Source organism: Podarcis liolepis (genome assembly GCF_965112155.1).
Source record: "Podarcis liolepis genome assembly, chromosome: 2".
NCBI classification, from domain to species: domain Eukaryota; kingdom Metazoa; phylum Chordata; class Lepidosauria; order Squamata; family Lacertidae; genus Podarcis; species Podarcis liolepis.
In genome coordinates, this window is record NC_139555.1 from 24,208,497 (window position 1) to 24,219,842 (window position 11,346).

General features: G+C 42.8%; 1 protein-coding gene across 4 annotated transcripts in view; it reads left to right on the forward strand.

Annotated features, from left to right (window-relative positions):
* The window catches only part of AXIN2 (axin 2), a 77,054-nt gene extending 68,158 nt beyond the window's left edge, over nucleotides 1-8,896 (forward strand). For all 4 annotated transcript variants that reach the window (XM_083489947.1, XM_083489946.1, XM_083489949.1 and 1 more), the window contains exon 11: nucleotides 6,022-8,896. In XM_083489947.1, coding sequence (XP_083346073.1) covers nucleotides 6,022-6,148 — 127 coding nt within the window. In that variant the 3' untranslated portion in view covers nucleotides 6,149-8,896. The remainder of the gene's footprint in view (nucleotides 1-6,021) is intronic.
* Nucleotides 8,897-11,346: the final 2,450 nt, after the last annotated feature.

Consider the following 11,346-nt stretch of genomic DNA (forward strand, 5'->3'; position numbering starts at 1 on the left):
CCTTCGCGGGCTGGATCACGTGCGCGCGCCTGCAATTTCCGGAGTCTGTGTCTGCGCAGATATGATTTTCTGCATCTGCACAGGCGTGATTTCCGGCGCCGCAGAAGCGAGTCCCCACGCCACCCTGTGCCGGTTTAGCACAGCGCGGGGGGACTCGCTGAGCAGGTGGCTCAGGGGCCGGTTAAACGACCCCTGTGGACCACTTGTGGCCCATGGGCCTTAGGTTGCCGACCCCTGCTATAGGATCGCACTGTAACTGGTTAGAGCATTTTAAAGTGACAGATAACTTTGGGGTTATTATTTCTTTGACTTTTGTACGCAATGTGTACAAAAGGAGCCGAGGCCAAAGACCAGTGGGGAGATAGATAGATAGATAGATAGATAGACAGATAGATAGATAGATGGATGATATGTATATGTATTTTGAGGGGGGGGGGAATCTTGTACAGACCCAAGGTGAAACTAATTATCTGAATGTGTTGCTCCCTCAGGGAATCATTTTGATCCAAGCTTTGATTATTATTATTTGGGGGTGGGTGGGTTGGGGGGAGAAGAGGGGGACGAAGAGCAGGTGACCTTCAAGGAACAGGGCCATATATACTGCCCAGAGTGGCAGGCATTGCTGAGGGGAAGGATTGGCTTGGTTGCTCTGGTCACATCTGGCATTGATTTTGTTCCAAGGCACACTTAATAAGCATGTCTTTGAAGCCTGTGCCTTTCATTTTTAACACACAAAGGCATGCATAAATGGTTGACACTCAAAATTCTTTATTGAACGAGTCAGTCTGCAACAACGTAGGTACCTCGGGTTTCTGCTGGGGTACTCTTCAGCTGGGGCGGTGTGAACTCAGGGGTGGGTATGTGCCTTTGTTGATTTGTTTTTAGGGGAAATATTAGGAGGCGATTTAATAGTTTTGGAGTTTCTCTCTCTCTCTCTCCCAACACACACACACACACACACTCAGAAGCATGCCCTTACACTTAACAAACACACAGTCTCTCTCTCTCTCTCTCTCTCTCTCTCTCTCTCTCTCTCTCATTCACTCTGCGTAGTGTTGGGTAACATGGCAGTAGTTCAGAAAAAGAGCAGTAACTCCAAGCCTTGTAGACTGTATGGGTGCCAGATGTAGAAAAAGCGGGGGGGGGGGGAGAGATGCAGCAGAAGAGGGGGAGAGAAAGAAAGCAAACCTTGCCACATTTTTTCAAAAAGTGTTTCAATGGAGAGAGTTCCCCCCCCCTCCACAAGCAAATAAGGACCTCCTGATGTGTTTTAAGAGGTTGTGTGTGTGGGGGGGGGAGATATTAGTTTGCATTCTCCCTCACCAAACCCCTCTCCCCCCCTTTTGCACTTCTCTGTGAGAAATAAGGTTGTAGTTTTGGAAAAGGTCAGCGTGTGGAGCTTCCCCCCTCCTTTTTTTCTTTCTTTCAAGAAAATAAAAATGTGGCGTTCAAACAAAGAATTTTGTCAACGCTGCCAGAGTTTTAAGATCAAGGGGGAAGTTATTGCTACAGCTGTTTATCCTCTTGGAAAGGAGGAGATAAAACGGAGTGAAAGTCCTTTTGTGCCTCATTCAAAGTCCCCCCCCCCCCTCCTCATTTTTCCTCTCTGGCCTGCTAGCTTGAGGGATTCTAGAAGGAAGTTTCATTGTATTTTGGTTTTGGATCAGCAAAAGGAAGGCTGGTCGGTGGGAGAATTTTGGGCTCTTCTGAAGTAAATGGATTTTGTTACATCCATGGGTTCATCTGAAAGTGACAAAAAAAGTCCTATGACTGAACAGTTTTCCTTTTCTAACTTGATTAAGAGACCCATCTTGTTATCTCCCTAATCAAAGTCAGATAAATAAAACCTCCTGTCAGATAAACCAGTCTCTTGTTGGTATGTTCAGAGGTCTTAAATATCAAAGCAAAAACGGGTGCTCGAGTAGATCCCTAGCCAAAGAAAGTTGCTTTATAAGAGGGAATTCAAAGTTGAGGGGATACTTTAAAAAAATGGTAAAAAATGTGACTAAGCTGCCTTTCCTTTGAATATACTTAGTTACTTTAAAACTTGGGTGGTGCTTGTTGGTGTTTTCCCCTTAAGGCTGATCGGATAAGAATATTTCCTTGCCTGTGACTGCATGGCAAAAGAGAGCTTCTTGGAAGAGGGCGAGAGATCAGCCTGGGTGCAAGGAGTGGTGTGTGTGTGTGTGTGTGTGTGTGTGTGTGTGTGTGTGGTAGTAGACAAGCAGGCTCCCTAAATGCTAACCTTCTGAATGGAAGGCCTTCATTTTGTGCATATGCAATTAAGCAGCCTGAGAAGGAAGAATGCTGGAAGGGGGGATAAAAGGAACCTTTAATCAAGAAGCTGAACGGTCTAATTCAGGATAATAGAGGGGTCCTTACTGTTTGACACAAGAGGGGAAGGGGCGCTATTTTTTTATTTTTTTTGTCTGCATGAGCACTGGCTTCGTGATCTAATGATCCCAAGCCTGAAGAAAGGGAAAGCGGGACGCTCCTGCTTGACCTTTCTGTGTCAAATATTGCAATCTAAGCCAAGATTGCTCATTACGCAGGGGGCCACTCGGAAATATCGAAGCAGAGATGTAGCAATCTCTGTCCTTTTTTTGAAGTGTTGTTCTGTTTTTGGATGTTCTTCTTTGGAATGTGTCAGCAATTTGGAGCTTTTACTAAAAAACAAAAAGGAAAAAAACAACAACAGGCCTCAAATGAAATATTCCCGGTTTTACAATGTGTAACTTTTCTCTCTTCTTCAAAATCCACTTTAGTAGAAGTCTCAAAATTGTAGGTGCGGCGCTCTATAAGGTTTAGTCATATGGCTAAATCGGAAATAATGGGTTTTGTTTTGGATTTTTATTTCCTTAAATCAGATGCTTGGCCAGGGAGAAACTTTGCAGTCCTGCTGCCAATATCTGTAAGTGGTTTAAATAACTGTCCCAAAGGTGCCTCCTCTTTCAAAAAAATTATTAAATGGTATATTCAATTTGCTTTTTTGCCCTTCTTTTGTTTTTTCAAGAGCTTTCCTCTTAAGTTGCATTTATATGTCCAGAGTGTGATATGTCCAGTCTAAATCGTGTAGATCTTTGAGCTGTGGAAGCTTAGCTTGCTTTGGGGGGGGGGGCAGTGAACTGCTGTAGGGCCTGTTCTCATGGAGACTGCTTTGTCAAAATATATGCAGTTGAGCAAAGTCAGTGGTGCTGGTCTCACAAATGATAAAAGACCATATCGTGGGCGTTGATATAAACCCAGGGGTCAGCAACCTTTTTCAGCCATGGGCCGGTCCACCGTCCCTCAGACTATATTTTGGGGGGGAAATATGAACGAATTCCTATGCCCCACAAATAACCCAGAGATGCATTTTAAATAAAAGCACACATTCTACTCATGTAAAAACACCAGGCAGGCCCCACAAATAACCCAGAGATGCATTTTAAATAAAAGGGCACATTCTACTCATGTAAAAACCACACTGATTCCCAGACCGTTTGCGGGCCGGATTAAGAAGGTGATTGGGCCGCATCTGGCCCACGGGCCTTAGGTTGCCTACCCCTGATATAAACTGAGGGGGTAAGCCAGACATTTCCTGATATTTGAGAACCATGGTGCTGCAATCACCTTGTTGTGGTCAGAATTGAACTTGCGCTTCCAAGTTCCAGTAAAGCAGATTTACCTCCCATTTCAGGGCTTCAGTTCACTGACTCTTCTTTCCCATCTGTTTGTACACAAAAATTTATAGAGCACTTAATCACATTATGCACAAGTTGTGCCCACGACTTACAAGAGGGTTACGTTCTGGGGATCACACCTAAAGCCATAATTAAGGTAAAGGCAAAGGGACCCCTGACCATTAGGTCCAGTCGTGGCCGACTCTGGGGTTGTGGCGCTCATCTTGCTTTATTGGCCGAGGGAGCCGGCGTACAGCTTCCGGGTCATGTGGCCAGCATGACTAAGCCACTTCTGGCGCACCAGAGCAGTGCACGGAAACGCCGTTTACCTTCCCGCTGGAGCGGTACCTATTTATCTACTTGCACTTTGATGTGCTTTCGAACTGCTAGGTTGGCAGGAGCAGGGACCGAGCAACGGGAGCTCACCCCGTCGTGGGGACTCGAACCGCCGATCTTCTGATCGGCAAGTCCTAAGCTCTGTGGTTTAACCCACAGCGCCACCCGCGTCCTAGGGTACAATGGCAGGTGGGATTTCCAAAGCCTTTTTTCCTGTATGGAACACCTGCCTCCTTTCTGCCCCCCTTTTAATTTTTTTAACATTTCGGCCAAGTGCGTAAAGCTGAATGCACACAAGTGAAATGCACCTAAGTTCGCGGGTTTACTGTACATAACAAAATTAACACAGTAAAACGCAGCAGAAATCCCAAAGCCTGTTTCTTACCCACAGATAAATAAAACTTTTAAAAGCAAAGGTATACAACTAAATAATACATTCTGTGAGGGTTTGCTGAAATAATTAATAATAATAATAATAATAATAATAATAATAATAATAATAACAATAATAATAATTAATAATACCAATATAGCAAGGGTGCTGATAATGCAGTGTTATTTTAAAGTGATCTATTGCAAAACTTTGACACAGAGAATGACAGTAGGGTTTTTTGAAAAGCGTAGAGGTTTAAAACCTAGCCAGTGGGTAACTCTGCTTGAAATAGTCTCAGCAGCTTCTGTGAAGACACAAACTCCTTCTGGTCCAGCATTTGTATATCTTATGACAGGAATATAAGGCAGAATTCTGAGTTGCAATAATTTCTCTGTCAGCACAGCTCTCTCAAAACAGCTCGGGCTCAATTACAATGCTGAGGTCCAGTCTGAACTCTCTCCCTCTCCCTCCCTCCCTCCCTCCCTCCCTCTCTCTCTCTCTCTCTCTCTCTGTGTGTGTGTGGCCCCTCCTGTCCCTAAACCAGAGGCAGGCAACTAGACTCCAGTTCCCATCAGCTCCAGCCAATAGTCAGAGATTATGGCAGTTGTACTCCAACAATATCTGGAGGGTCACAAGCTCCCATTTCCTGCCCCCAAACCATAGATAAAAGTTACATTCTGCAAGCTAAGCCAATTCTGCATACCAATGGGGCCTGCCAAAATCCTTCTCCCTTAGATGTAACATAACTTGCCATGTGGGTCTCTGCCACCACATTTCGAGACATGCACCACTTCAACAACAGTCAGCAGCACGAAATGGGACTATGGAGTTTCACACGGTGATGATGGAAATCCATGTGTCCTTATGTTGACAACCAGGGCAAGGTTCGCTTGCCATGCCCAGGCTGTTTTTCAGTAGCATCTCTTTTGTAACCATAATGTGTGCCTTTAGGGTGAATCATATGGATAACTAACCTGAGAGTTAACAACATTATAAGATGTAGCAAGGCTTTTGGGGAAGAGTGCGTTGAGGATCATATTGATGTACTATGTCATAGAAGCAGCCAGGTAATGCCAGCCTGTGGCAAATGGATCACAATTTGACCACAAGATGAGCTAATGGCCACTTGCCTTAGATGCCTTTATAAAAGGGGCTTGGAAGGGATGGAATTCACAGAGTGTAGGGTTGATCAATGGTGGTAGCCAAATTCAGAGGCACTGTGCTGTTGAATATTAGTTGCTCGGTCTAGTTGGGTGTTCTGTTGATCCCCTACCTTGCAAGAGGATGCTGGAAGCAATTGGAAGGCAGTAGATTATGGCTGCTGAACTTCATCTTTGGTTTGATCCAGCAGGCTGCTTTCAGTCTGCTTGTGAGCTTCCCACAGGAAGCTTGTTGGCCGCTGTGAGAACAGGATCCTGGACTTAGATGGGCCATTGGGTCTTCTAATGTTATGTTCGGTGTTCTTTGTCTCAATTCTGCCATAGCTACCCATGAAAACATAAGATTTTGGTGTTTGGGCAAGGGGTCTTGGGCTCTTATGACATTCTGGATATAGAATGTTGGGTGGGTGCTTGCTACAGACACTTTCAAAAACAGCAATTCCAAAATGCTCTTCATTTATTTTGCATCTGTTGATCTTATTGATTCCAGGTATTACTTCAAGAAGGCAAGCAAAGAGTTTGACTGCGGTGCAGTTTTCGAAGAAATCTGGGACGACGACACTGTTCTGCCAATGTACGAAGGAAGAGTCCTTGGGAAAGTGGAGAGGATTGACTGATAGATTGACTGGCTGGCATTGTCTGTGTGAGTGTGTTTTAAGGAGACAATAAGCTAAAAGACGCTGGCTTTTGGACAAAACCACCAAACAAAGCTTTTGAAGGAAGGTTGGAACCAATGAAGAAAAAGCAACACAGACAAACTAAGGTCTATGAAGACTTCGCCAAATCAGCCTTACATTATTATTTTTTTAAAAAAGGTGTCTGTTGAGCTGGGTGCAAGGATGTTAACAACCCCGAACTATTTATTGAAAACATGACCACTCTGGGTTTTTGAAGATGCAGACCATGTTTCGAAAGACTTCCATATATAATATATGGCTTCCTGGGGATCCCAAACCTTATGGACTAAGAGAAACTGTGTATAGCTTACCTTACAGTAATCCTTATTGATATTTATTGAACAGTCTGGTTTTTTCCCTTAAGTCCAGTTTATGGACATGCTGCTTTAAACAATGGAGAGAAGAGAAGATGTGATATGGAAAAAAAGGGGTGGTTTTATATTTTATTATTTACTTTGTTTCCACTATCTAAATCATTAGAATTTTGTCTTTTATTAAGAAGAAAAGTAAAGTGAATTCATTTCTGCCACCTTAGAAAACAAGCTGGAATCATGTTATGTCCAGCATTATTCCTCCAGCTGTTTTTTTCTTGGAGGAAAAGGGGAGGAAGAGGGAATATTGTTGTACACATTTGCTCTTCTAAAAATTGGTAGATTTTGAATCAATGCTGCTCTGTTTGTTAGGTCTGGTTCAGATGTATAATACTTGGTTGCCTATCAGTGGTTAGGAGATCAGGATCACCCCATAGACTGTTACATTCTTCGTCCTGCTCCCTTTCCCCATGAATCCTCTTTGGAGTATAACCACAGTAAAGGTAAAAGGTAAAGGACCCCTCAATGGTGAAGTCCAGTCAAAGACAACTATGGGGTGTGGCGCTCATCTGCAGACAGCTTTCCGAGTCATGTGGCCAGCATGACTAAACCGCTTCTGGCACAGCGAAACACTGACGGAAGCCAGAGCGCACGGAAACACCATTTACCTTCCCACCACAGTGGTACCTATTTATCTACTTGCACTGGTATGCTTTCGAACTTCTAGGTTGGCAGAAGCTGGGACAAAGCAACGGGAGCTCACCCCATCGTGGGGATTTGAACAGCCAACCTTCCGATTGGCAAGCCCAAGAGGCTCAGTGGTTTAGACCACAGCGCCCCCCACGTAACCACAGTGCAGGGTTATATCTGCCCTGATGGTAATGCTAGCTGTGATTATGTTTAGAAGAGTTTGCTCAAGCCTGCTTCCAATCATGGTTGTGAAGTTTGGTTTGAAGCTCACCATGGCTACCATTAATGATGGTCCAAAGGAATGCTGCACCTTGGTGAGCTTGGGGAAAATTCACTACAGGAGAGGACGATGAATGAATACACAGGCTCATAGGTGTTCCTGATCCCCCTAACCATGGGCAGATTGAGAATGTTGGCTCTGCACCAGACCTAGCAGTGTTCTCATGGGATAAATATAACAGCTATAGGGGGGTAATAACAATATATGGGTCTTATCAGTCAGTTTCTGTGGTAAGAATATACAGTTGTCTGTATTTTTGTAGCATTGCAGTATGCAATGCATTGCATTGCTTCCAGTGTCTTCAGCAAAGCATCCTATAGCAAGTCCCCAAGTGCAGAATTATGAAGTTCATGCAGACCCAAATGGTTCATATAGTCCAGTTTTATGAAAAGCGGTACATGAAACCATCCAGTTCACATAAACACCAGTTTAGCCAGATCACACACACAACTTTGGTCTCCAGCTGTTTTTGGACTACAGTTCCCATCATCCCTGACCACAGCTCCTGCTAGGGATGATGGGAGTTGTATTCCAAAAACAGCTGGAGGCCTAAGTTTGGGAAACCCTGAATAGAATGTTTTTCAACGAAATCAGTGATGCTTTTTTATTTATTTATTTGAAGAAATGTAGTCACATTTTCGGTAGTGGTACTTTTCTGTATGGTAAACTGTATTTAATAGGCCAAACCGTCAAAATGTATGGTGCCCCATCCCATTCCATTATAGCAAATGGAAGCTAGTGCCCTGTTCAATCCTGCATAGCTTGCTTCCAACTTTCTAGATGATGCAATTACGGCTCCCCATAATAAAAGATTCCACTGAGCTATATAAGGGCAACAGAGTCTCTCGCTTTGGGTGTGTCGTTGTTCAAACTATCAAATACATCCTCTAATTGGATTGTGTGTATTGTGGCAAATTTTTTTTTTTTTTTTAAAGGGCCACCTGCCCACCCCGAAAACACATTTTATTTCTATTGTGTTTTGTTTTTAATTGGTGCATTGTATGCCAACGTTACATTTCTTTTGTATAATACGTCTGTATATAGTGTAGGAAAGAATGTGATGCGAAAACGCTATTAATACACTATCTCTAGTGTGTGTTTTTAAGAAAAACACTTCAATCAGTACAGTACCTGTGCCTACATGGTGTTAATATGCCATGTTACGCCCTGTGTTCAGGGTCCAAACTCTTCCCTTCTTTGTGTAAAGGGGTTTATGTATAATATATTTTATGCCTTTTTACTACAAGTCCTTGTACTTTATGACTTTTGCCATGACATTTGTTCTACTTATACTGTAAATTATGCATTATAAAGAGTTTCATTTAAAGAAAAAAAATTACTTGGTACAATAATTATTGTAATTAAGAGATGTAGCCTTTATTAAAATTTTTATATTTTTCAAATTAATATAATCTTTCCCCCTTTTTTTGTTCTGGTTTTTTAATCTAAGGGTCTTTATTTTTTTGCTTATTAGAGGAAGTTTTAACCATCCAAACCATCCTGAATCCAAAGAAATACATTCCTAGGAGTTTCATTTTAAGAACTTTGTTGCGTGGGAAGGGAGACTAAAAGGAAAATGCAAGGGGTTGAATTGAGTGGTGGGTTAATTAACTGGGAGTGAAGAAATCTTAAGTAAGTTATCATCTTTAGACAGCTGTCCTAAGATCACTGAATCTCAAACCACAGGAATCCAGGCAATTTTGGAAGTTTAAAACATTCTAAGTTTGAAAAGTTGAAGTAATGAAAGTTGAAATCTCAAGTGGTTTTACAATGAACCTTAATTTAGCCTTGAGACCCTGGATGCCAGGAAAACATGGCTCATTTTGCCTTCAGGCAAAGAAGAGAGTGTCTTTGAGCATATGCAGGGTTCTATTTCCTCTCAGTTTAAATGTTTTGATATTATCTTACTGGTAGTAGCTAACGTAAGTATCTACAATCACCTCCTATGTATCTAAAAGCAGAGGGACTAGGACGAAACATGTCGTTTTGGGCAGACTTGAGTCACAGCACATTAAGCCTTGAAAAGTCCGTGTGGATAACCGTCAAAGCAGAAAGAACTAGACCCTAGGCATAGATTAAATCAACGTGTATCACATCATATAAGAGGTCTTCAGGGCAAGGTTTGAGGCAATGCTGGGAGAAAAATGGTGGCTCCCTTGAGTCACTCAGCCCCATTAATGCTCATTAACACAAAGGTGGCCTTGTCAAAAAGGTATATAGCCCTGGTGTCCTACTTCAGTAAGAAGCTAAACAACACTTACCTTACAGTCCCCGCTGAAGAGAGTGACTTCTGAAGTCAAGAGGAGCTTCTGGCGTTGTCACAATGTGCAGCAATGGTAAAATCCAGAGAACCTCTTACTGTAGAGGGTTTTTGTTTACTTCCAGACATGGTCCTAGGCAGTTTTCCCCCAAACTTGGGTCTTCAGCAGCTTTTGGACTACAATTCCCATTGTCCTTGACCACTGATCCTGATAGCTAGGGATGGCGGGACTTGTAGTCCAAAAACAGCTGGAGACCCAAGTTTGGAAAACCCTGATCTAGAGAGTATCTTTATCATATTCCCGTTCAATAGGGCTTGTCCCAGTAGCATATTTGATCAGTGGGCTGTAAGCTCTAAATACAGTGGTACCTCGGCTTAAGTACTTAATTCGTTCTGGAGGTCTGTTCTTAACCTGAATCTGTTCTTAAACTGAAGCACCACTATAGCTAATGGGGCCACCTGCTGCTGCCGCACCGCCGGAGCACGATTTCTGTTCTCATCCTGAAGCAAAGTTATTAACCTGAGGTACTATTTCTGGGTTAGCAGAGTCTGTAACCTGAAGCGTATGTAACCCGAGGTACCACTGTATAGGTTTCCAAATGCTCCCAGCCATTGTTTCTGCATTCTGTAAAAAGACTTGGATATTGAAACACACACACACCTCTTATTCAGTTTCTGCATCCTTCTCATCTTATGATTCAGGAATTTAATTTTGTGACCAGTCACATCTCTTCAGATGATGATTTATACCTGGTGAAAACCTCTGCTTCACCATAGTGCCCATCTTCTTGCTACCTGACACCTAAGACCTCTCTTATATGTGACTTGCCATCCATTGCAGTGCCCTTTGTACACCCCTTGTTAAAAACTTGGGCTTTCTTTCCTTTGTGTCATCCAGAAATGGCATCTAGTCCTTCCTCCGCCCTCTCCCTGTTCTGCTCTTGCCCAGGTAGTAACAGTGCATCTGGAATTATTTTGCCTGTGAGAGGAGACTTCATTCCTAACATGAGAAAAACTTCACACTGAGTACACAGGGCTAAGAACTGAATTCTCAGTTAAAATAAAGCTGCAGGCGGTTCCCCACATTTAAATGGATTGCTGTCTTTATTAAACACCTCAAGTTCGCGGGTTCACCTTAATTGATGAGCTGGACATAACAGATGGGTAGGCAGACTTCAGCAACATGGGGGAAGAAAGTTATCCCCCCCCCCTATTCTACCATCAAAGGTTAGGAACTTAGACTGCACGGTAGTATTATTTCTTCTTCTTCTGCTATTAAAATGAATCACACTGAGTCTAGTTCTTCTTGGGAAGATGAATGTGTCTGAGTCAGTTTGAAGTCCTTCGCTTGCCATATAAGCCTTTGCATCTTCATATATCACTATTCTGAAATACTCGCCTCTCTCTTTTCTTCTTCTTTTCTTCTTCTTTCCTCTCTTTTTGCCCCCCTGGATGTCTGTAGAAACAAAAAATAAAATGTCTTCAAATACATGGCAGGCTGTTTAGTGGAGATAAAAGGGTGTTTGAATAGTCCTTTAAAAATGAATGAGAAGTGGAAAAACTCTCTCCTGTTTTGATTGTAAGTCGGATGTGGTGA